The sequence below is a fragment of the Pangasianodon hypophthalmus genome, chromosome 11 (genome assembly GCF_027358585.1).
Source record: "Pangasianodon hypophthalmus isolate fPanHyp1 chromosome 11, fPanHyp1.pri, whole genome shotgun sequence".
NCBI lineage: Eukaryota > Metazoa > Chordata > Actinopteri > Siluriformes > Pangasiidae > Pangasianodon > Pangasianodon hypophthalmus.
Genome location: NC_069720.1, coordinates 10,455,535 through 10,483,182, shown reverse-complemented (window position 1 = coordinate 10,483,182; position 27,648 = coordinate 10,455,535). Strand labels below are relative to the sequence as shown.

Genomic DNA, 27,648 nt, shown 5'->3' with positions numbered 1-27,648 from the left:
TTCCTGGACTCACATGACCGTGATCAAGCTAGAGTTAAAAGTTTACAGAATATAAATGTATGAATTGTTATTATTATCAACATAACCAACAGTTACAATCTGCATAAGCATAGTCAATATAATGAACATCAGTGTCAACATAATATAAGGGCAGTGGTGGCTCAGTGGTTAAGGCTCTAGGTTACTGATCAGAAGGTCAGAGATTCAAGCCTCAGCACTGCCAAGCTGCCACTGTTGGGCCCTTGAGCAGGTCCCTTAACCCTCTCTGCTCCAGGGGCGCTGTATCATGGCTGACCCTGTGCTCTGACTCCAGCTTCATAACAAGCTGGGATATGCGAAGAAAAGAATTTCAATGTGCTGTAATGTATATGTGACAAATAAAGGCTTCTGCTTCTATAACTTAGACTATAAGCATCTATACTATATATCATTATCCTACTCAGGGTGGCATGGTGGTGCAGTGCTGCTGTTTCACAGCTCCAGGGTTCATGGTTCGATCCTGAGCTCGGGTTACTGTCTGTGTGGAGTTTTGCATGCTCTCCTCTCTGGGTTCTCCAAAAACATGCTATGGGGTGAATCCGTGACTCGAAATTGCCTCTAGATATGACTGAATGTGTGATTGTAGCTGCACATCCATGATGCGCTGTGCAAGACTGGCATCCCATGCAGTGTGTCTTCTCATTTCAGGCCCAGTGTTCTGGGGAAATCCTCCAGATCCATCACGACCCTGATCAAGATAAACAGAGTACTGAAGATGGATGAATGAATCATTGTAATTACACAATCATCACGTTCCTCTTCTTTAAAAAAAATCCTCTATCATCTAAGGCATCTGTATAGTAGGTTCTCAGGCATATACCCTAATCCCTACCTCCTCCTGCATGGTTTCTGTGCTGCTCTTCGGGTTTTGGTCGCCTAGTGGAGCAGCAGCAGCGCCTAAGCCATCTCTCTCTCTCTCTCTTTTTCTCTCTCTCTCTCTCTCTCTCTCTCTCATATCCCTCACTGCAGCCACTCAACCGCCTTCACAATCCGGGTTTCAACCTCAGCTGGACTTAAAGCTCACACAGATCGTTTTCACGTCTCTCCGCGTTTTTTAAAAAAAAAAAAAAAAAAAACCCAAATCAGCGCGTGACTTTGACTCCGGAGCGACGACGGTAAGCGCGCGCGCGATCGGCACATCTCCCCTCTGTCTATCACTCATCACCGAGCTGCTGAGTGACCATAGCTCTCGACACCTTTTTTTTTCTGTCCTAGTCGAATGATATTCATTAGTGATTGACAGTGCAATAGTGATGCGTGTTACCGATAATGAACCACTGGCGCTTTTTAGATTGTAAAATCCCGCGCATCCACGCGTCAGTGTTGCCATGCAGGACTGCACCGGCACGATACAGCCTGCTGTAGAGTTCATACTTAACCAAAACTCTGCAGTGCTCATGTGTGGCACATGCAAACGAGCGCTCTAGCAAATGAACTTGCTCTCCTTTCATGCTGCACACTAGACTGCTCTGTTAATTATCATTGCACTAACCTGTAGCTTATTATTCTCTGAGATGATTATATAGGTTACTGCAAAATGCTGCAATATTCTTTCTCTTTTCATTCATAACCACATAATCTACACCATACATCCATAATGCCTTTGTTTTTAAAATCTAAACAATTTTGTATCAGTATTAATTATCAGTATCATCTATCATCTATATCACCTTCCACTGTCTATAGAATGATCAGGGAGTATTTTCTGAGCATTGCTTAATTTGCACAAAATCATTTACCTACAAGGGATCAAAACTTTTGCTTATAATTTACTTTTTGGCATTTCTGAGAAACTTGCAATCATGTCTGGTTGGTGCATTCTAATTCATTGTGTTTAATCTTAAAGTGCAAAATTAAAGACGTATTTTCATTTTCCAGAAAAAAAAATATGAAGCTCTAATCATAATGTAAATCATAACTCTTGCTATGATATGACAGTATGTTTATCTTTCTTCACAGGCTGATATGACACTTATGAGGATTTTGGATAAATGCAGCGTTACAAAAATGGAGCTTTTGGTTTTTTCTGCGTGGCAGACGAGCATGACGCTCACTCTCATGCTTTCTGGGATTCAGGTAGGATGAGCATCATCCATGATCTATGATCTTCTGTATATCTATTAGATATTATACAGTATAAAAGTGATACTGATACATGCACAGCCAAAAAACCCCACTAAAAACAATTATGCTTTAGGTTCAGTTATATACTGAAAAGGAATAGTTTGATGAAAAATCAAATTTAGATCATTTTACCCTTACCTTGAATATTGGCAATCAGCTATAACATGTTTTGATATGCAAAATTTGCACCTATAGTTTTGCACTGAAGCAGAGATTAGTGTTCTTAACAGGTAATAGATGTCTATCACATCCAAAATCCATTCTGTAAATATACACCCAAATCTTCACACACTTCCATCTAAAGACATTACTAAGCTAAGCAATTTCATGTTTAAATAATTGATATGGTAAAATAACAGGAATAGTCTGCATTTATAGATTTAAATGGGCATTTATATAACTTTTAACTTTTGCGTATAATGCTGGAAATTGGCCCTGGGGAGCGGAATAATACTGAAGCAAAAAAAAAAGATTAGTCCAGGGGAACTTAATCCATGCTCAGCTTCATTGTGAATTTATTATGCATTTTTATAGATTACTGTAAGTCATAATGTGTGCTAAAACACACACATACACTTCTATATGACATCACTGAAAAACAGGATGCCAGATATGTACAGTGTGTGGCGTTTATACAAAAGATTCATTGTGATATAACACTCATAACACTAACAATGAGGACAAGCCTCCCATAGACATTCATTCTAAAGTCTGAATTTAGGCCCTGTGCTGGACTGCATGTTTAGGAGGGGACTGTTTGAATGCCTCCTGTTTTTATGCGACACAGGACACAGGGTGCCGGTTATATATAGAGTTTAGTGAGGAGCTTAATGGAAGACCTGGCACACACAGGCACACATGAATGCTGCCTAATCCGTGACAATAGGCAGCTGAGGGACGCTTGATAACGGCAATTTCCACCAGCTGAGGTGTCTTTCTGCTTGTGCGCCGGTGGTGTGTGAGTGTGTACGGGAATAGCAGAAGCATGAAACCTGAGGCTTTCCCTTGTGTACCTGATGGGAGTGTGTGTGTGTGTGTGTGTGTGTGTGGCCTGAGCAGAGTGTATGGACAGAATTGAGAGCAGGTAGCATGGCACAAAAAGCAGCACAGTGTCCTTGTTTTAGGCTCTCATCCCAGGCATATTGTCTACCAACTGATATAGGAAATTATTGGGTTTTTGCAATATTAAGACCGCAAATGAGAGTGATAAAAATTATGCAAATGTGTTTTATTATGTCATAAGGCATGAGGTCATGTGTGGCATCTATACAACAGCAGTATGATATTTTGTCAAATATGATCATTTTGGACTTGATAAATGAGAAATATGGACTTTTTGTGATAAAAATAACTTTTTATGACATCACTTGCAGAAAAAAAAGTTGTTGCTTATCAAAAAAATGTTTGCTATGTTTACATGAAGAATTTCATATATACTACAAATCATGTCAATGTTTTATTTAGTTTGGCTTCTCAAACAAATGTTTAATCACGGGCTGATATGCTTGACAAGAAGTCCAAGAGATCGATTCACCAGTTCACATTCATAGGAATGACACAGAAATGAAGACACCGGCCGTTTAATGCACCGTAGGTCACATTACTTTCTAGATCTAACTAAAAACAAGTTCATCAGTCCAAGCCGCACTGCTCTACGGCTGGTCTGTTTTGTTAGTTTGTTTTAGGAGACGCATGTGATGAAAATCATGACATGTAAAAGCATGTGTAATTTCCTCTATAATTTTCCAGCAATTTATCCACTAAAGTCAAACTGAAAAAAAAAAATGTTTTGTCGATATTTGTAAAATATTAGCAATAAATACCAGCTCCATCACATCACATTGGCAAACATTACAAAGTGCTAAAACATTTGTCGCATAAAATCCCTTAGATGGAAACCACACAAGACACTTTTTTCCTGCAGTGCTCTTTAATAGAAAGGCTGTGGTGAGAGCAGATGATGAAAAAGTCCATGCTGCGTGGGTTTGGTCATTCCAATTTATCACACAAAACTTTCACTGACCCATACGGTCAGCTCGAGCCATCCGTCTCACGAGGCCACGATCTACCCAAATTGAAACTTCAGGTGAATTTATTCAGCCCTTTCTTTAAGGGGTCTTTGCCGTAATCTTTAGGAATAATATTTGTTCAGTGGGCTAAACACTTGTGTATGATTTATGTGTGTTCAGGGACTGCCCAAAGTTCTCTGCATGCAGAGCGAAGCTGTGTGAAACAGGTGTCCTGTTTTTTCTATTTGCTCCATTCTTTAACCACGCTCTGACAATATGGCCTTCCTGCTGGTGGAACGCTACACACACACACACACACACACACACACACACACACACACACACACACACACACACACACACACATCTCTCTCTCTCTCTTTCTCACACACATGCTGCTGCTGCAAGCTTTTCACCAGATACACCTGTGGCCAAGGATCCCTTCTCACTCAGTGCACTGCTCTGGTAGAGTGTGTACGCATGTGTTCATACATCTCTGAGGTGTGTGTGTCCTTGTAAAAGAGTTTAACCTTGATGTTGTTGAGATCATGCTGCATTTTAAAGACTAGAAAGTAACTGGACTTTATCACAGACTAATGTAGTAATGAAAAGTTGCTTTCGTGGCAGATCACTGAAGTTCCCCTTGGCTCAGAAATGGATAAACAACAGAATCGTACAGTTGAAATTCATATAAATGCACGTAAGCCAAAAATTGATTGCTATAAATGACTGAAAGCTGTTATCGTCACTAGCTCTGTGTTATATTTAGACCTAGGCTGGCTGAAAAAGGAACATTTTTGGGTTGTGTTCCATTCTGGTGCCAGCAGTCCCTGTCTCTTTAGGTAGCATTAAGCAAAAAGAAACCATGGTAGCCATTAGTGTTATCATATGATATAACTTTAGCATGCTGTGTACATTAAGTTTGTTCATTCACTATCACTCACTAGTTGTATTAGTAGCCATTAGTGTTATCATATGATATAACTTTAGCCATTAGTGTTATCATATGATATAACTTTAGCATGCTGTGTACATTAAGTTTGTTCATTCACTATCACTCACTAGTTGTATTAGTAGCCATTAGTGTCATCATATGATATAACTTTAGCCATTAGTGTTATCATATGATATAACTTTAGCATGCTGTGTACATTAAGTTTGTTCGTTCACTATCACTCACTAGTTCTATTAGTAGCCATTAGTGTTATCATATGATATAACTTTAGCCATTAGTGTTATCATATGATATAACTTTAGCATGCTGTGTACATTAAGTTTGTTCATTCACTATCACTCACTAGTTCTATTAGTAGCCATTAGTGTTATCATATGATATAACTTTAGCCATTAGTGTTATCATATGATATAACTTTAGCATGCTGTGTACATTAAGTTTGTTCGTTCACTATCACTCACTAGTTCTATTAGTAGCCATTAGTGTTATCATATGATATAACTTTAGCCATTAGTGTTATCATATGATATAACTTTAGCATGCTGTGTACATTAAATTTGCTCATTCACTATCACTCACTAGTTTATTGGTAATGTTTGTTAAATGACAGAGACAGCTATTTTTCTGTGGAGAAACACAACTAGACTACTGTTCCTTGAATAGCTAGATAACTAACTAAGGCTAATTAGCATAATGGACTCATAAGCTAGCTACAAAAGCTATGGGCTTTTTAACCGCAGAATTTCTGGTTATTTATAAACACTGATATGAACTCAAGTATCACTCTACAACACTAGCACTCATTTCACTAATATTTATAAAGTTATAGGTTAGAATGACAGTTTGGTGAAATAAGATTATGAGTTTGCCTACAGTACATCAAGAAGAGTAAATGTATTAATACCCTTAAATTCTGACAATATAAGAAAGCTTAAAGAAAAGTTGCTTTCTGAATGAGACAACTTTATCTTATGCACATAAATACTGCACAAAAAAGGCAGCATAAGGAATTCTTGTCCCTCTAAGCTTGCTTAATTTTAAGCAGCGTGGATGTGTCCTTCTCAGAGAAAGCAATGCCATAATGTTGTTCTCTGGATAAAATTTTAAACTACATAGTGCTGGTGGTGTTGCACCTCACAGTTCCAGGGTCCCTGGTTTGATCCTGATCTCAGTTTAGTGTCTGTGTGCATGCAGGTTTCTCCCCCATGTGTGTGGGTTTCCTCCCACCTGGGAAGAAAATTTAGCTACACTAAATTGCGTGAATGTATGTGTGTATGGACTGCAATGAACTGGGTGTATTCCCACCTCGTGTCCAGTGTTCCTGGGATAGGCTTTGGATCCACTGCGACTGTGACAAGGATAAAGTGGTTACTGAACATGAATGAATAAATGAAAATGTGAAAAAAAAAAATCCCAGTAATGTAATACACCATGATAAAATATATTATTGTGCTGTGAAAGGCAATTCTTATGATATGAAACTTTAATATCAGCACTACGTCATTTGTATGAAATTAAATCCAAGATTACCGATGATATCAGCTTGGAATAAAATGAAGATAGGAGAATATGATTACCATCAGGCATACAGAAATCCTCAGACCTATCCTTCGTGCACTGATATATGAATGATTTGCTATGTCTAGAGCTAGGTGAGCTCTTTTATATATCAGTTTTCTACCATCTATGTAAAGTACCACATGAGACCACAGTGTCTTTCTGTAGTCAGAGACTTCACTTTCTCTTCTCCAAAAACGTCTTGAAGGACAGAAGGGAGAAGTCGCAGGGTGACTGAGTCCACAGCTGACGATGGCAGACCAGGGCAGATTGGATTTTGAAACTTTAATTCACACTTGGCTTGGTTTGGGCCTTATGAAAAGCAGATGTTGGATTAGCTTCATGCCTGATTGCGTTCCATTGTTTTGCGTTTTCAAGGATCTTTGTGCTCTTAAGGGCCCTGATCAGAGCCAGGTCCGTCTCTTTCCTTTACAAGCGAGACGCTCTCAGGCCAGAAAACCAAAAGTCTGATGTGGATACTCTCAGTAACCTCAGTGTCTGTCCAGATCAGTATCCTCTAAAGATAAAGTGTTCAAGGATTCATATTTTGTCAACCAACATTAATTCTGCATCTCTCATCATAACATATTTTTTTTACGCCTTTCCTATCTAAAGTATCCAGAGCATTTTTTATCAATGCTCACTGTAGTGTTTATGTTCTGTAACACACATGGTTCAGCTTATCAGTTCATTATCAGACCTTTTATTGAGATCAGGAAAAAGCTAAACCGTGCACTATTGAGTTGAGAGACAATTTACTGTGCTCTCTTTCCTGAGTCTCTATCTTCAGGTAAAGAGGGAGAGCAGATGTTGGATTAGCTTCATGCCTGATTGCTTTTCATCATAGTTTAGCTCTTGCAGAGACGCTTATGGCTTAAAGGACAATCTGATCCAATTCTTTCTTTTGGGAAAACCATTACCAAACATACACTGGTCTTTTTTTTTTTTTTTTTTTTTTTTACAGCTATTTTCAACAAGGCTAGATTGCTTAATCTTTCATGGTGTTATCATAGTACTGCACTAACTTTGTGCAGTTTACGTTGTTTTCCTAACATTTATAGAATTCTTATTTGGTTAAGAGAATGATTGGATTGTCTGAGATGTCCATTATAAGGAACCTTAGACGATAGATGTCCTCGTGCTGCCTTCTAAATGGGACAGACTTTATTTAACTGCTCAAAAAAGTTACCTATGGAGGCAGCCTCCTCCTGAATGGAAAAGTAATTCATTATAACATATTATTCATTACATATTTAATATAATATATATTATACTAGTATACTAGGAGCATTTTCCAGTTATATTAGTGTTTATACTGTAGATTGCTCATGTAATGTAACTTCACCAGAGTTAGTACAACCTGCTAGCCAGCTTTTGGCAGGATTAGCTGGCTACGTTAGTCAGCTTGCTTTTGAATACAAAAGTTACCCTTGAGGGAATTAAATTAGCATTTACATCTATGTCGTGAAGCTAATGAGAAGCTGATTGCAAGGAAATAAATGTCATGTTCAAAGGATGAAGCAGAATCCTGAATGAGCAGGCACCACAGACCTTAAAAATGCTGATACAGCTACAATAAACATGTAGTGATTATTGCAGTATTGTGACATGTGATAAGAGGTTGATTGCTTTAGATTTTTTTCTGACTGTAAAGAAAATGTGTAAAAATGAATGAATCCAAAAGTTTACAGGAGAATATTAGATGCAAAATGACCTTTAATCACCTATTTATATAGTTTTTTTTAATCTGATAAGCTGCTGATTGTTGGATAATTCCACACCTGCAAAGCCATATAGCCTTTGAAACTCTTTTAATTCTCTTAATAATTCATTTTCAACACTGAATCTAAGAACATAACCATTCAGAAATATTTTTACCCTTTCAGGCAACAATATCTCATGTTTAACAAGGTTTCTTTGCAGCATTTTGCTGTTAAAATACTAACAGGGATGAAAGTAACATGATTGCACTTTTTTGAGCATGGAATTAGCAAACTCACAAAACTTGGTTAACAATCATCCATGCTAATCGCAGGAGCACATGAAGGACACTCTAATAATCTTGTCAGTCAAAATCACAGTATCATTTAAAATAAAGAAAAAAGAATGATATAATTTTCTTATAATAATTTTTTTCTTTTCAAGAAATGTGGACGATGCAACTTCCTGTTGAACATGTGACTTGAGGAGTATTCCAAATATTTTGTAGGGGTAAATGTGTTCAGGTAATGGGGTGAATGAATGGAAAAGGCTGTTTCAAGCATGAAATGTTAAATGGATTCACACATTGATGCAAAAATACTATGATTCTTGATGTATTTTAATGATTATATTTCAAGTGTGGTTGTAGTGGACTGGGAGTACAAAGTGCTGATTTCCATGTGCTGTAAAAAGGTTTTACTAATATTTCAGGTTATTTATAAACAGACAGACATATAGGTTTTTGGGAAGGACAGTTAAAATTGTCTTTTACCTTTACATTGCGTATGTATTTGTGAATGTAATATCAGTCCGTAACAAATGGCACCCCACTCATGGAATCACCCTGTTAGTTTCAGTGTTAGAGATTATGTAGTGATCAGGCAGGAAGACTCTTGTCATTGCTGGCTTTCACTCTACAGATGCTATGTGTGTGTGTGTGTGTGTGTGTGTTTGCATTACATAGAGGTGTGAGGCCTTGCTATTTGGTGAACACAGAGAGAGAGTGTGAGTTATAGCCTGTTTGAACAGCTGAGACATGTAAAACACAGACTGGTTCCATATACTCAACTGCAGGAATAGGTATGGGCTGTGTGTGTGTGTGTGTGTGTGTGTGTGTGCTGACATTCTGGACTCAGGACTAAAACAAAAGAGCCACACAGAAATAGCCACTGATGTGACACAAAAGTCTTGTACACAGAAATAAGCACTACATGTAAAGCGCTTTTAAATGCTTTTCTCACCATCGCACCAAACCTCCAGTAGTTCATTAAAACACTATAGAAACATTTTCTCTCATTTTCACTACTGTAAAATGTTTTTTGTTGTTTATCTTGTAGGAATGACATCAACTGTATAACTTATGTTTAACCTTTGTGTGGATAGTAACCAAAATAATTGATTAGGTGTACACTAACATTTTTGCAATTTCAGATAATTTCCTGAAAATAAAACCTGAAATATTTTTTCAATTCTTGTTCATTTTTAAATACATTTCTGAGGTTAGTTTTATTTATTCATTTATATTACTTAAAAGAATGTAACTAATACAAAAATAGATTTATTCCATTTTGATGATTTTGGTGTTGAAAATTCATGTCATTTTTCACTGTAATTTTTTTTTATCATCTTTCTATTATAAATTTCTCTAAAATTGTTTCTCAGTAGTGACCTTAATGTTTCTATTGTGACCTAAATATCATAAACCTTCTCCCTCTCATATACTTTAAACTTCCATCTTATTTTTTGCTTTGCTTTTCTTTTCCTTCTCTCTGAAGGAATTTTTTTAAAAATATATTTTTATATTTTTTGTGTGTTTTTGATCCTCTGTTTACATTCATGTAATCATTCTGCTCTGCTCTGGTCTCTCTTTGTATAAGTTACAAGGATTTTGATAATGACATTTTTCTTTATCACATCCAGATTATCTTTAACAGTTTCCTTTCAAAATATTGAAGGACTTCAACTCATCATGTGATCCAGATGGAGGAAAAGGTCTAAAATGTCTTCCTAATAACATGTTTAGGAGTGTTGCAGATTAGAGAGGTTTTTGTGTATGTGTGTGTGTGTGTGTGTGTGTGTGTATTTCATGTCTGACATGTAAACTGGGACAACATATTTTCAGTTTTTAAAAATTATTTACACTAGACAAACACTTTTTAACATAATCTTAGCAGAATTTAAAAGGCACACTAGGAAAGAGTATCCATACATTTTTTAAATGTTTTTTTTTTTATTATTTAATGGGTTCAGCATGTAACCTTCAGTAGAGAAGAGCATATAAACACATTTTTTTAAAATCAAAGTTATAAAGTCATTATTTAAAATATTAAATTGCATCTGTAGGTATTAAACTTGTTAAATACTGTATATATACATTTAAATTCCTGTACTGCTAAAGTCAACCTGGATAAATAAGGATGTCACAGAAGAGTTATTCCCAGATGTAGTGCATCACTGCTACAAGATTTTTAAGAGCAAAACATGGCAGGTAAAAATCAAAGAACACTATTGTTCTAATAATTGACTGTTATGTTCTTGACAGGTCCACTTTAAATGAAACTTCTTTTTATCAAACAATAATTAAAGGGAATGAATGTGTTAGTGTGTGAGTGCATGTGAACGGTGTCATGTCAACACCAGGAATCTTTGTCAAACTACAACTCCCAGACGACAGAGCGGCCTACAAACATGGCCGCCGATGACTACAGCATCCAACCATCACAAACTCTCTCACATTCATGTTCACCCTCGTTCTGATTGCACTAAACCTGGTCTCAATTACACAATCACAGCCACACTACTGAAGGACTCGCCGTTCACACATTCATCGCGGAGTATACGCTCAGTGTTCTCATACCCGTTGATACCAAGCCCTTGTTGCTTTTCTGGTTTTGGTCTCTGTTCTGGTTTTGATTCTTACCTCATCTCATATATATTGTTTGCTGATTGCCCAGCCGTTGCCTGTTTCCTGTTCCTGATTTTCCCTCTGCGTATTGGATTTGTTTGCAAGCTTCAATAAAGCATGATTGTACCTGCATCTATGACCGTATCTGCCACTGTGACACATGGTGGCCTGTGATAGACTGGTGTCCCGTCTTGTGCCCAGTGTTTTTATTAATTTCAAGCAGAATTAAAGAACAAATAAAAAAATAACCAAAATGATCTGACAATAGAAAAAGACAGTTTCAACCTTGAAATATGTAAACACATTTAGAAATAGTCTTATTCAAGATATTCACTTGGTACCATTTCTTTCCAGTGAGTTTATCATATGGTCAATTCGACAGAGCATTCCAGCCTCTGAAGGATTAATCGTCCACTCTGTGAATCTGCTAAAGCCACGCTCCACCTTTCAGAAAGGAAGTTCACTGATTGGGTTTATTTGTGTTTCACTGTGTGAAATGTGAGCACTGCTGAAGAATTAGGGTATCAAGCCACTCTGGCCATATAAAGCACTTTCTCTCCATTTTTTCGTAGTACCTCTCATTAGCTGCTCTTTGATTTCAGCAAGAGGATCTGCTCAAACAAGACTGATTTCAGTGAACTGGAAATGTGTGAGCATGACATTTTCAGCACAAATGTTAATTGTCAAAGTCAGTAATAGCACTTAAAAATTTTAGGAATAGAGTTACATTTGAATAAAATCAATGTGAAGCTAATGTGAATTTGTACATGTGTAATTATCATTAGCAATTAATTGATTGTTTTGAGTTTTGCATGATTTTTAAAGAAAAATTGAACTAATAAAATATACAGAAGTTGGAGCTTGGTAATTGTCTCCATCTGAAGTTTATGTTCTCTTCTTAAGCTTTGACCTTAACCCATTAACCTTTAACATGCACCACGTCTGAGCATATTTGAATCCACTCTGCCACCACACACATCTACTTGTACTTGCAAATCTCATAGATTCTAAGTCCTAAATAAATGCGGCACTGAATGTGTGGGTTTAATACAGTAACACCCGTGTGCGCTCTGAAGTCATTTTGAAATGAGTCTTAATGAATCCAGCATGCGTTGGCACTGGGCTTTTCTCATTGAGCTTGTGGGAGAGAGAAGGAGAAGGCAGAAATAGAGAAGAAAGAAGCAACAAGGAGGAGTGCAGTGGGTGAAAGACAGTCCTCGCTATTTGTCTACTTAAGAGCGCATTTTATTTAGGCTGTAACTACAGCTTTGTCTGTCCCGGAGTGCACTTCATTAGGTCTGACTCCAGAAGCCTCATGGCACTTCAGTTATCATCAGTATCCACTGAGCCTGACTTTGTTTCACTTTGTGGGTGTGTAGAGACCACTTAAATGGGAACTAATTGCTTGTAGGAACTAAAGTTTGAGTTGGGGACTGAAGAAACTGGAACACGTGTCATAGGATTGGTCCGAGGAATCATTCAGACCAATTATTTGGATTTGCTGCTGTATACCATGTCAAACCTAATTTGCACAAAACAGAGAAAATCTCAATTCAAATGTCACTTGTTGCATTCATGCCCATAACTAGCTGTGGTGCTGCTACAGTGATGTAAGGTTTTGGGAGTTTTTTTGGACATTATATATATATATATATATATATATATATATATATATATATATATATATATATATATATATATATATATATATGCTGTTTCTAATGTTTTAGGAATAACTACAGAGTCTATTTTTTATGTAAACAGGCTGTAATATACAAAATAATGAACATCTCAACTCTAACAATAATTTACAATAACTAGAAAAAAAAAAGCTTATTTATTAGTGGTAAGATCTTTAATCTCTACTCTGTGGTTCTTTAATATGAACTCAATGCACTATGAATTTGAAAAATATAAGGAAAAATAAATTCTCTGTAAGGAATAGTAATAGGTTTCAATAAGAACATGAAATAAAAGGTATAGCCTGTTCTTGCAAAGGACTGCTTATATTACAGTCTATGTTCCTTTAATCTGAAGTCAAATCACTGTCTTTTTTTTTGGAAATATGAACAAAAACTTCAGCTAACAAAAAGCTCTATGTTATTGTGAAAGTTCCTATTTTTGGAGGCTGAAATCAGCAGTTAACTTTATTAATATAGTACACATTCAGCATTGTAATATATTACCTATGGCAGTGTGGACATCACTAAAATTTTGATCCTGGTTAAGGCTCTGGTCACACTGCTGCTTTGTAGATGCAGCTTGTTGCTAATGTATATAGAAATGATGGCTTGGTGTTGCATATGTATATAGAAAATGATGGCTCGGTGTTGCATATGTATATAGAAAATGAATGGTCACCTGTTGATTTGTAGCTCGTTAGTTTGGACATTGTGTTACTCTCCACTTGGCCTGACTTCGCTTTGGCTGCTTTGCGCTCCACATTCAGTGAGTATTTTTGCTCCATCTGCCTCAGAGTGCAGTCATATTTGGCTGCCTCTACAGCTACATATGCCTCAACATGCACCCCATTTATTTTTACTTCACAGTGCTATCTGCTTCCGAATGCCCTGAAAATATTCATCTCCATTTGCCTTGAAGTGCACTTCGGCTTTATCTTCTTTCGGTCTCTACACTCTGCCTGGCTTCATTCAGTGCACTTTGCTTCAAGGGAATGGGAGAACTGCAGTGAACTCTGTCTGCTTGTAGTGCACTCTGATTGACCTTGCACTTTATCTGCCAGTGAGCGCACTCAACCTTATGCTGATTCTACAGCTTCTTCTGTACTACCCTGTGTTCACACCATCACCGACACAGCAGCCAGATGTCATTCATTTTCAGTGTGAGTTGGATATTTACAGCAATAGTAGGCATAGTGATGTGCAATATATAATATAATAAATTTAATATGAATTAAAATGTTTTGCAGATGAGAAACAAAGTGATGTGGTCACTTCCCAAAACAGTTCATGGCCAAGACTCACCCTTGCTTCAGCGGCCAATCTCACTAGAATACTGTAGATTTGTACCTAAGAACTATTGCTGTAATCGTAAAGACTTTCCTGTGCTCATCCCAGGACTCTTATTCACAATACGCTCATACTGAAAATCCATTCAAAACACTTAGTACTGTTTGACTTTATAGTATACAGTTGTAGCAGAGTAATGATTTATAATTGCACTATCTAGTGTCATCCAGAAAAGGATGAGTTCACTTTTGAGTCTGGTTCCTCTCAAGGTTTCTTCCCCATGTCATTTTAGAGAGTTTTTCCATGCCAGCTTCACCTCTGGTTTACTCATAATGGATCCACATCTACATACAGATTTCTGTAAAGCTGCTCTATGACTCTATGCTAACCTGAACTAAACTTATACCTGTTCTGAAGCTGTAATAAACATGAGGCATGGTGGGACTCAGGGTGCAACACTATAAAACATTATAAAAATTAACATTTTTTTTTCTGGTTTGTTCCAAGTCAAGATAGAGGGGGGTTTGTTTTAAGATCTTTCATGTGTCACAACACGAGTGATCCTAGGTGAGTTAGATTACTGCAGAGGTGACCAATCTTATCTTAAGGGCAATACAGTATATTGCACTGGCTGTGCTATACCAGGAAACCATGGCAACCAGTGGTAAACTCAAGTCAGCAATGCCTATGCAGTGTTAGCTGGTAAAGTAGCTACTTTATTAGTATAACTATATATCCCTGGAGTGATGTAGTAGCACAGCTCAAAGTTGGATCATTGTAGATTTTGTCTTATTAACTTAGTGCTACATCTTTTAAAGATAAGGTTCTGCTGGAGATTTTAAGAAATTGGGCCCTATATCTTCAATAACCCTCAATTTGGTTGCAATATTCAATATTCCTCAATAAGGTCAAAGCAGATAATTTTCAGTTTTGTAGTATTTTTAAAATCCATATTTTCTGTAAAACTTCTCACTTCTACCCACTGGCATACAAATAACATTTTTATAACACTTACTCATTTTTCCCAAATTATAACTCATACAACTACATTTTTCACGCAGGTTACCCGTTTATCATAACACGGGATATTTCTTGGTATTTAACATGCAAATGTGGTCTAAAATTCAAAAGCCTCAAATCATGTCCATACCTTACCCTATTAAATGTAAGATGTTATATCAACTATTTATTCAGCACATGCTTTCAGATAAACATTTTCCATTACACAGTGTGATTCTGGCCTCCTCAAACGAATTCCTAGCGAAAACTCTGATGTCCTTGTCTCTGTAGAAGGCATTTTGTTTGAACAGACTGTGATTTAACAAGTGATTTCACCCCTACCTACGTGCTATTTACTACCCCACCCCCTTCTTCGCAAACAGCGGAAAATATCCTACTGCTCAGAGTGAAATTGGTACTTTTGGTTCATTTGCTGTTTGGTTTGGTTTGGTTTCACACTGCACATACTTACACAAACCAAAAAGCAAAAGCAAAAACAAACAAATAAAAAACCCCCAAAACTTAACCAAAAACCAAAACAGCACCCTTTGCCAAGTGCCTGTATAAACCACAAAATCACCCAAGCCTAGAGAAGACAGAGCCAGCACTAAATTAATGATTAGATTATTGTATAGGTATTTTGTCCCATCCAGTGTTTATTTTCTCCCTATGTTCATCATTCCAACACCCCTCACATTCCTGCAGTTCAGTAATGTTTCAGTCCTTTGGCTTAGTCTGTGCTTTACAGATCAGTTTAGCAGTTTGCAGCTAAGAAAAATGCCCTTGATTCCAGCTTAATCTGTCCAGCTGCCAAAACACAGATGTAATTAGTCAAGCTAGACCATCTTTTTCAGCTGGTAAATGCTGGTAGAAAGGAATCGGTTTTTGAACTACCGTTACTAATGCTACGTCATGGACTAGTTGTTTTTAAGAAAAAACACAACAGTAAAGGAATTAGAAAATCTCAAACATTTATTGGTCAATTTAGCCAAGTTATTCATAAGGACACTAGAATATAATTTACCAGCCGGCACAGATGGTCTAGCAGCTTGACCAGCTTGGTCTGTGGTTTGGCAACTGGTAGCTCGTTAGGCCAAGTTGGATTTTTCAGCAGGGGTTTCCTGAAACTCATAATACACTGTATGTTTCTTTCATGGTGCTAGAGTTTGCTTGGAACCTAACTGATGGTCTCCAACTAGTTGTCCTCACCCGAGTGTGATTGCTGTGTTCTCACCTTCCTAATTGAATTGCGCTGAGGGAGAAACACACCAGGGTTCAATTCAAAAAGGACCGAGTGCTGCATATGTGAAAGCACCTTAGACAAAAGTGAAAAGATCACTTATCTGCCCTTGCCACAAGCCTTCAACCAGCAACATGCTCTCTCTCTCTCTCTCTCTTGCTAGTAGAGCTGGGTTCTGAATGGGTCTTTCATACAGAGGTACAGTGCGGCTATTCACTGTGGTCAGCTGTAAACAGACGTGCAGCTGATCTGCACCCTCGTCACAGCTAATCAACTAGATGAGATCCCCTCTTTTTCTTTCTCTGTTGCTTTCTCAATCCATCACTTGCTCTCCTCTGTGCTCTAACTCCTCTTACTCCTGCATCCCTGCTCTTAATGGTTCTGGAATTCATTGCGTGAAACTCTTCATTCTTCTTGTCAGGCCAAACTTGCTGTGAGTTTTCAGGCAAACACTGTGTGAGTACTGCAGTGCTGTTCCATATCTAGGTCAGAAACCTGCTGCTATGAGTTATAAGCTCATATTAGCTGAATACTAATATTCATATGCAACCTTGGTTTTGCATATTGTCTTGTTCAGCTTTAATCTCAGGATTTTTTCAGTTTACACTGATAAGGGCCAAAGTTCTAACCTCCCAGTTCTCCCCAGACGTAAGTGTTCTTCATTGACCTTCACTCATATTTACAGGTATATGATGGAATTTAATGTGTTTTTTAAACAAGGTGGTGGTGGTGGTAGTGTTGCTGCCTTGCAGCTTCAGGGTCGCTGGTTTAATCCTGAGCTTGGAATACTGTCTGTGTGGCATTTCATCTTTGGGATAACATGTCTGCATAGGTTTCCACTGGGTTCTCTGGTTTCCTTCCACCTCCCAAACACATGCTGGTAGATGGATTGGCTCTGCTAAATTGCCCTATGTGTAAATGCATGTGTATATGGTGCCCTGTGATGGACTGCCATCCCATTCGGGGCGTATTCCCGCCTCACGCCCAGTCTTCACAGGATCACCAACACCTTGGTGGTGAGAGAGGTCAGAGGAGAATGGCCAGACTGGTTCAAGCTGACAGGGCTAAAGTAGTTAAGTCTGAAGTAACTCAATAAGCACTCTTTGCAAACATGGTCTGCAGAAAAGTATCACAGAAAGCACAACATGTTAAATCTTGAGGTGGATAGGCTACAACAGCAGAAGAACAGGAATATGAGGCTACATTGGGCACAGGCTCACCAAATCTAGACAGTTAAAGACTGGAAAAACATCACCTAATCTCTTTTCAATATAGTCACGTTACATCTGCACTTCTATAAAAGGAAAATTCATAGAATTATGCTTTTTGGACATCCTTCTGATATTTCGCAGTCCCTTGGTGGTTACTGTTATTAACAGAGACCTTTCCATCCCATCTAGGTCAGTGGTTGCTCTGAAGGTTCAGAGTTCAAATCCCATGAATGCCAACACTCTATGAAAAAAAGTTCCTCAAGCATCAACCGCTTAGTGACATTGCTTGGATTGAATTCTGCCTAGCCCAGTTACCATTGGATAAAAGCATCTCTCTAATAAACAACCCATTTTCACTTTGCTCTCCATTTTCTGCAGAGCTTGTTTTTAACAGCTCGCTCAAGCATTTACACATAACACATGCTGAAGCATTTATCCCCTTACTTTCATCTCAGTTTTTCATGGCAATTTTGGTGGTGACAGTGTGAAGACATCAGCACTATTAAAATTTGAGTGCGGGTTAGATTAGAGGTGAAGACAGGCACATGTTAGAAAAAAAAAACTCAAGGATGTGTTAAGTGTTAATGCCTGTTTACACCAAACCTGATTGATTCACATGACAGAAAATTCTGTGAATGCTTGCACATAAAGGCCAAGACTTTTTTCGACTTTTGGCATGATTTCTGTGTTTTTGTTTTTCAAATTCACTGAAAAGCTCTTCAAGCTCTTCAAGATATATACTTTAGTTTTGCAGATCATTTGATGTCAACTAATCAACACAGCAGCTGCTAACTCTTCAAAACCTTGCTGACTTATGACAAACAGCGTCAAAGTAGCAGCTACAGAAACCTGTCCTAAATGAAACTACAGTATGTATGCCAATGCAAGTTCTAATAAATATTACATTAAACATAATGTTATGGCCAGAAATTTCTCAAGGTTGATTGGCTCCCAGCAATTTGTCCTTGTTATTTATACAGATGCTGTAGCATTGGTAGTGGCATTTCAAACTCACTGGTGTTTGGTGTGAAAGTGCTTTGCCACTGGACAGTGTGACTTGAGACCTCAAATTATCTATGATTGCACATTGTCACTATTTCCATTGCTATGCAAGTTGTGTAATACCTAAGTACCTATGCTGAATTCGCTTACCTGTCTTGCCCAGGTACCATGCAAGCTGAGCCGGGACATATGAGTGGAGATAAAAATAGTGCAGACTATCGATTGGTCAAACTTAATCAAACAGAGTCATCCTGATTAATGTCTCTGGCAGATGTCACTTCTTCAATAGTAGTGTACTGACTGCTAAAGTCCTCTTTCTGGTACATTTAAAAGGTAACGGTTTAAAACAAAGTTAATTTATGTTTCAGTCTCATTTTTATTCATATACCCACAGTAAAATTTTCTTCTCGCCATTTAGCTTGGTTTCACATTACCCATGATGCAAGTAAAATCTCGAAGTTAGGCCAAATCTCAGATGACTCATTATTTAATTCATTTAAACATTACATAAGGCATAAAATAATGGAGCTGTGCACCATACTTAGTGTAATACCTGCACAATGTCAAATGTCACTTTAGATACAGCCACAGAAAGTGAATGCTTGGTCCTTGTATTTTTGTTGCATTTTAATGTTGTTAGATAAAATTTGCAATCAGAATTCTCTGTATTTCACTAAAGACTGATGTTTGCTTCCTTTAAAACTCATGTCTCATATGTTCAGTATTTTACTCCGTGAAGAAGACATCCAACAGTGTGACACACATTTTAACTTGAGATATGCCTAGCTACATTTTACAATCTTTTTTTTTTTTTTGGAATTGTGTAAAAATCCCAGGAAATCATCAGTTTCTGAAATATTCAAACCAGCCCATCTGGCACCAACACTTTGATGTTTGTTGTGAACATTAACTGAAGCTCTTGACCTGAATCTGCATGATTGTATGCATTGTGCTCCTGCCGCATGATTGGATAACTGCATGAATGTGCAGGTGTACAGGTGTTCCTAATAAAGTTCTAGTAAGTGGATGTTCTGAAAATATGGGACACCTGTCAGCCAATCAGAAGTGATTATTTTATATTACCCAAGTATAAAATGCCATATACCACTGCAGCTGCAGAGCAAGGGTTCAAATATTTAGTGATGGATTCTGTTAGATTAAAACAGATTTGTTAAGAGAATCTCACTCAGTCTTCAGTTGTTTACAAAGGATAAACAAACTTTCTCAGATTTACAGTCCTTTAAAAAGTAGGCCACCCAGTTTGTAGCAGATTTCAAGTGACACAGCACGTGCTTCTTCATAACATCGTGATCTATACGACATACTGATCTGTATGACTGACCCCTCAACAAAAGACAGAAGAATTAAGGCTAGTAGTTTAGGAAATATTAGTCAGGGGCAGCTGGTAGAAATGAGCAAAGAGGATTGTCCTGTCTTTCTCAGATAAAAGGACATCATTATAAAATTTCATATTTGGCATCCACATCGGATTATTTGCTGTTAACAGTCTTAAGGATGATTATTTTGGATGTTTGTGGAACAGAGCACAAGAGAACTCCCAGTGGTTGTAAGAAAATTACAGAGAATGATATGAAGATTTTCTGACTTCTTTCTAGAAGTATATTATAGACTGTATATTCATGCAGCCTATCAGTGACAGTCATGTCAGGTGATGACACCGAGTGAAACGCCGCCTAGATTTTATCTTTATTTGGGCTGATATTATTCTTGAAACCCTTAAAATAATTTGAAATGAGGTGCTGTCTGGCACTCAGTGATTGTCAAGCATTATTTTCTGTCATTGAAGACAACCAGGTTTCATTACCATCCTTCATGCGGGTTTTGTTCACTGCTTCAGCTTAGCTGTGACAAGAGCAGCTTGGAGATGTAATTTCTTGTAAATTTATTGATTTGTCCTCTAAATAATGCTGAATAAAGAGTTCACACAACTTTGTTTCTAGAGCGCCAAAGCTGTGATCATTATTTACTACAATGACAAACAGACAAAGAGCAGCTGTTGACAGGAGCTTACTTCACGTGACCCCCACTTCACCCTCAGGACTATACAGCACATCCCAGAATTCCTCAGATGCATTATCCTTGAACACTGCTGCTGTTGATACAGTGAGTTAGGGGTGATTCGTAGTGACAGCGTGGTCTGTGTATTGTTTCTCTTTGTTTTTCTTTCTAAAATAAACGGGGGGAGGTGCTACACAAATAAAATTTATTGATGCTATTATTTTGGCTTATGGAACAGCCTCCATATTGATTTATGCACTGAAATGATTCCCAATTACCTCAACACTTTCAGGCTAGAAGTGTCACCCACAGCTCCTTATGGAGAGTTTTCCCAGATTCATTAAACTTGTAGAATAAGAACACTTTCACAACAACATCATTTGGTTATTTTGAATCCTGCTGCATGTAAATCTTTAGTTCAAGTGGGTGGGTTTAAACACGTCATTCACACTAGGGTGCATACCAAATCAGGTTGTGTTCTTGGCACGATACCAAACAAACTTGAGTGCAGTTTGGCTGAAATGCAAAAGCAATCTGATGCAAATAAAGGAAGTGCTGAGCATTATGGGGCAGTTGGTTTCAGTTGTTTTGGCCACGCTGATATCGCTGTGACCATGCTAAGCACAGTCAGGCTTAGGTTGACCTTGGACAATCATTCAAAAGGTAGCATCTGGAGGAGAATTCCTGTAAGAAAGTTTCCCTCTGAGACACATTAACTGTGTTGATATTGAAATATTTGTAATGTGCTTAGCAAGTAATTTGTTAGCTGATGCTGTATTTTAATTTTTCCCATGAGAAGTTAGGAGTACTCTCGCAAACATCACAGGGTGACATTGCTAACACAGTGGCCTTTATTAGGAGAAAAAGTTTCAGTCATCACAAATATAAGTGATAACGCTCAGGTTTCATTGTTCCTAAAACAAAAGAGCTTCTTTTCTCACTCACCATTTTCCATCAGTATTCAATGTCATATTACTGAGAAATCCAACATAGAAGTAGTAGAGAAAACAGAAGTTGGACTTCACGTTCCAAAAGGCAGTGCAGCTATATGACTACGGTTGATCAAGGTTGGGGGATTAGCATGAACGTTTTGAAACCCTTTGGGTTCGAGCAAAGTGTACAGATAAGTAGGGGAGAGAGCTAAAAGGACTAAAATACTAAAGCTCACTTTGCTGCATTGCTCACTTTAGGCTGAGATGAATTTCCAGTGGTGTTACTGTCAGCAGGCAGTGGAATGGCATTGTGTGCAGTGTAGGAAAGTGTAAAAATAGGCCAACATTGTGATGAAAGAAGTTTAAACCAAAAAAGTCAACTGAGAATTTAATCATAAAATAAATCTTGTACAATGGAAGATCACATATTGATTATAAATATATATATGCAAGTTGTTCAGGGTGGATTTTTCCTTTAATTGCTTGGTGTCTTGCTCATATTGACTCCTATCTTTCCATTTCTTCCAGGGCAAGTACAAATGAAAATTGTTTAATTGGTCCATCTGTATTAGGGTTGTAACACGCCGACACTATCTGTATCTGTATTTGTATCCATTTAGTGCTCTAAATGTCTATATCTATATACCTCTATTCAGATTTGAATCGGAAGTGGGTGTGGCTAAAAACCAGAATTTTTTTCAGTAAAATGTGAGTAAAACTGAATGTGCCTGGAAACACTAAAAAAAAAAAACATGGCTTCTGGATAAAGAAGTAATTTTTCATTAACACAGTATAGAACATTAAATTCCAGTAAGATTTTCATTTAATAATGATATCATTTAATAATCATAAAGAATAACGAAAAACTTGCAATGAACATGCAATTTAATATACTGTATTTAAAACGTATTCAATATATGTTTGAGACATTAGCAGAGAATTGCTGCACAATGTGCAGCCTGCGTGGGCCGTATGGAGCGGCCGGTCTGCTGGGAAGTGATAGGGGGATATTTTAAAATGGAAATATTTAACTGAAATTGCATTAGCACAAGTAAAGGCACATCCCAGCACCGAAGGTCCAAAACAGCACCAAACAGCAAAGAGAGAGCTAAAGGAGCAGAGCAGAGTAAACTTTCTTGCACTAAATCTGGACAGGGCCACGGACCTGAACCCATTATCTGTTCATTCTGAATAATGTATTCATATTTGCCTAGATTCCTAATCTATACCAATCACATATGTACTCTTGAGCTTATTCATAGAAAAAAAAGAGAAAAAAGGAGAATACCCCAAAAGTTTCTACACTGAAAGACATATTCAGGCCAACTCTGCCTGATCTTGAAGTAATCAGTGACACTTCTGCAGTGATGGTACCTTGTCTAGGTTTAAGAATGCAGAATTCTGCAGAACAGCTCCATTTCTTCAAGTGACAATTAATTGTTTCAGGAAGCTAGCTGTGAAGTTGCATGTATGTGTGTTTGAAGTATATGTGGCAGGATTCCTCTGAAGTTGCCCAGGCACACTATATGGTTGAGATTAGTTTCATAACACTTGTCATGGTGATAGGAGTGCCTACACCTCTCCCGTTATTAACATATTACTGATCATGTTTTTGCTTCATAAAATTTGTGAAACAACTGTTTAATAAATAATTAAGTTCTTTATTGGAAGTAAGCTATTAATCTCCATTGGAAAGTCATGTGGAGGGCGCAGTGGCCTCGCACCTCCAGGGTCGGTGGTTCGATTCCCGCCTCCACCCTGTGTGTGCAGAGTTTGCATGTTCTCCCTGTGCTTTGGGGTACTCCACTTTTCTCCCCAGTCCAAAGACATGTGTTGTAGGCTGATTGGCATTTCTAACTTGTCTGTAATGAGTGTGTGTGCGATTGTGCCGTGCGATGGGTTGGCACCCCATCCAGGGTGTTCCCTGCCTTATGCCCTGAGTCCCCACGGGATAGGCTCCAGGCTCCCTGCGACCCTATGTAGGATACGTGGTACAGAAAATGGATGGTCGTATGGAAAGTCACATAAAGTGCTACATTTAGAACTTATATGATAACTCCTGTCATGTCTGAAAGAAGAGCTTTAATAGATGCTATTTGTGGTGAGGTGTTGTGAGACCTCCAAATGAAATCATCATCTGTAATGGCCTGGATGCAAGTGTACACAGTGTATTTATTCCAAGAGCCAAAGGAATAGCCAAGGACAACTGATCACACCAATGCAGAGTATCTCAATGCTAATTACAAAAGCCTTCATGGAACATGTTAAGCCGAGTTTACACTGTCTAATTTTCGTCCTGATTTTACTATTGCCAACAAAATCACATATCATAAAAGAGTTCTCTTGTTGTGAACTGAGATACTTAGAATCCAAAATGGGACATGCTCACTGGCAGTTGATTTAGTGCCATTGCAACCAAAGACAGTCGATGATAAAAGTTCAGTGTGAACATTGCTATGAGACTCATCTAAAAGCCACCAATAGAAGGATGCCACAGAACTATGAGAAACTCTTGGGACAGCTACAAATATGGTCGTCTCAATGGTGAGACATAAATGAAACGTACTAATGGACAGAAAAAAATCCTCATTGCCTCTTGAAGAATGTTTCAGTTTATGTGACCCCATTTTGTGCATGAGTCTCGATCACGTTGATTGGTGACGTAAGCAGAACACTATATATTTTATTTAATTGCGTGTCTAATGTTAAAGGATCTTCATTGTATAATCTGACATGGACAACACGTGTTATTTTATTGGGATCATTGTGAGCGATAATAAGCTTGAAAGACCGCTGTAATTGTACAGTGTAAAAGAAGGATGTTGTAGGATGGCTGATGGGATATGGAAAATGACTGATTTTAACAATGAAGGTATGGTACCAAGATGAGAATTTATTTGATTGATCGTTACAGTGGCACCTGTCAAGGGGTGGGACATATTAGGCAGCAAGTGAATGGTCAGTTCTTGAAGTTGATGTATTGGAAGCAGGAAACATGGGGAAGTGTAAGGGATCTGAGCGACTTTGACAAGGGCCAAATTGTGATGGCTAGATGACTGGGGCAGAGCATCTCCAAAACAGCAGGCCTTGTGGGGTGTTCCTGGTATACAGTGGTTAGTACTTGCCAAAAGTGGTCCAAGGAAGGTGACAGAGTCATTGGTGACAGGGTCATTGGCACCATGACCATGGAGGCCCTACCTCGCAACTTACAGGACTTTAAGGATCTGATATCTTGGTGCTAGATACCACAGCACACCTTCAGAGGTCTTGTGGAGTCGGTGGGTAAGAGCTGTTACCCGTGTTTGGGTCCTATGACAGAAAGCTGCCCATGCTATGGATAAAACAGGTCAGTGAACACAAAAACAACATTATTTAAAAAGAAAAATGCGTGTGTTAAGCTTGGAAATGAACCTTAAAATGGTCTATATAGCCAGTTCGCCGCCCTGAATGATATAAGATAATTAAAACTGTCCACGTTGGCGATTTGTAGAGTCCATGAAGTCTGTGTTTTTGTGTCCTGTAACAGTTAACACTCACAATGTTAACCTGAACATGCCTTATACCAACAGGAAAGGTGTTAGTTCATGATTTATGGTGATTTTATGATTGTGGTACCATTTAGCCCTAGCACATCAATTTAAGCATGCGAGCAAATTGATTCTACAAAGAAAGCTAGCTAAATAATTAACATTACATGCTCCAATCCAAGTGTCAACTCCTAGCTAGCTTCTTACTTGTCAGTTATGTTGGGATAGTGTTAGATTACTTTATGTTTTAGCCTACAGCTGTCATCTTTAATTATTTCATTATTAGATTATCTCTACCACTAATACAGTATTTTCTTCTTGTTTTCTCTTCCTTTTCTGGCTTTCAGACAGATAAATTATTTTCAAAAGCATGACAATCATAAATAACAAATAATAAAAAAAAAAAAAAAAAAAAAAAAAGATTTCGTCAGTTTTGTCCCAGTTTGGTCACATGCCAATTCCCACCCACCATAGATGTGTGAAGCCAGCCAAGTCTTGATCTCCCAATGACAAGGCAAATGCTATCATTCCTTTGTAAGAAAAGTCCCAAACAGTACGTTCATATGGACTGAACGCATTAGGGAATATAAGGCATGTAATAATGGAGTCAATATTAGGTGGTGTTCAAAGTAGACAACAATCGAAAACATCTTTTAAAGAGTGTCTACAACTTGAAAAATAAAGCAATAGCATATTCAGATATATTACAGTTTCATATGAGGATTTCTCACATAGCTAAACAATGGATTTGTCTGTTTTAAATTATGTATTCTTAAATAATAAGGATCAGCTGAGTACATTTTATAGGTTTTTGATAACTGGTGACATAAATTCTCTCTCTATACTGTCCATGTTAATCTTAGTCTTTCTGTACTTTAAGAACCCCAAACTGACTCAAGAGCAGCCGGAGCTGGCAAAATAAAAGCATGCTGGGTTACATAAGGCCTGAGAGCTGCCAGGACTGTCTTGATTTTATTGGGCGTAGCTCCTTCTAAAAGAATCAAGACATTCTTCTGGGCAAAGCAGAGCCTTTCACGTCTCATCTTCGCAACGAGGATTCGTGCCATGGATGTCGACTCAGCGCTTGGCTCTGTGGCTTGATACAGACAATGCGACCATAGTTTCCTAACCGAGGGCTCGCTGAAACTTAGAGCACGGCGGTGTATAAAATAGACGCACCTGTGCTTGCTGTTGTAAATGCCAGTAACCTCTTGTAATGAGTTTGTGCAGTGCTGGGCTAAATAAAACTGGTTCACTGCCTCTGATTCTATCTGTTTTCAACACAGCATGACACAAGCTTGATTGAGGAGAAAGTGGCCATCTTTTCTAAAGCTTGCGGGGGTCAGAGAAAGTTTAAGCCTGAATTCCTGAAGGAAAGGAAAACTGAAGTGAAATCTCTGAATGCATAATACTTTTAGACTTCGAACTAAGGCAAAAATCTTCAGTCATGTTCGGCATTCTGTTTACCTGCCATGGTTTTAGCTTCCTGTTTACTTCTTCCTGGCAGTTCTGGGGTCTCTTTTATCAAGCATGTGTATGCATAGTTATGTGCGTAAACTGTGTGAATGCACATTTCTATGTTGAGAATTTGATTTATCAAGTCCTTCTGGTGCATGAGGATATGTGTATATTTAGAACTCCTCCTAACCATGGGGATACAGAAAGCCTTAGTGGTAGAAAAGCGTAATTGCAGTAAACTGAGGCGCTCCCATCCCACTTACTGTCATGTCTGTATAATTGACAGTAATGGACTCAGTAATGACAGTATGCACTGTAATGACAGTGTGCACGGCACGCAGCCTACGTATTTCTGGTCAAATCTCAGGGAGCTTCCGAGCTTCCGGTCTGTGTTCAGCCATAGCGAAAGTGCATTACCTGCGGTCATCTTTTAACGATTAATATAGAATAATATTAATACATTTTTATTGTTATAATATCAAATATTAAACTGTATTGTAATACAAAACCTATTTAGTGACGAGGTCCAGACAGTTTAAATACATCTGACGTGAGGGTGGTTCGTCCTGGCTTTCCTGTATCCAGTTTTATGAGGCTTCCCAAAGGTTTAACTCCATGTTGAGCATCTCATCCGCAGGGTGAAGCAACACAAGCTGTTTGACACAGTCGTCACTGTTTCCATCACAGGGAGCATCAACCTGGTATACACAGTTGCTTGCCTCCTTATAAATGACCAGAATGGCCCATTGGCCAAAGCAAATTTGGTTTTATTTGTACAGACTGTAATGTAAAATGTAAATAAAAATAATGTAAATAGTTCTTCATAGATCTGAAACATATCACCCTCACTCTGATCTCTCCTGTCACCTGATCCTTACTGGAAACTGGGAAAATACACATGGAATTAATTGAAAATCATGTTCCTTACATAACATTGGGAGATTAGCGAAAACATTTACAACATGTACTAATAAAAACATTGAAAATATAAGTATGAACTG

The 27,648-nt window shown here is 38.0% G+C and overlaps 1 protein-coding gene across 2 annotated transcripts in view; it reads left to right on the top strand.

Annotated features, from left to right (window-relative positions):
• Positions 1 to 997: 997 nt before the first annotated feature.
• adamtsl3 (ADAMTS-like 3) overlaps positions 998 to 27,648 on the top strand; it is a 193,502-nt gene continuing 166,851 nt past the window's right edge. For both annotated transcript variants that reach the window (XM_026930622.3, XM_026930624.3), the window contains exons 1-2: positions 998 to 1,154; positions 1,999 to 2,115. In XM_026930622.3, coding sequence (XP_026786423.3) covers positions 2,005 to 2,115 — 111 coding nt within the window. In that variant the 5' untranslated portion in view covers positions 998 to 1,154; positions 1,999 to 2,004. The remainder of the gene's footprint in view (positions 1,155 to 1,998; positions 2,116 to 27,648) is intronic.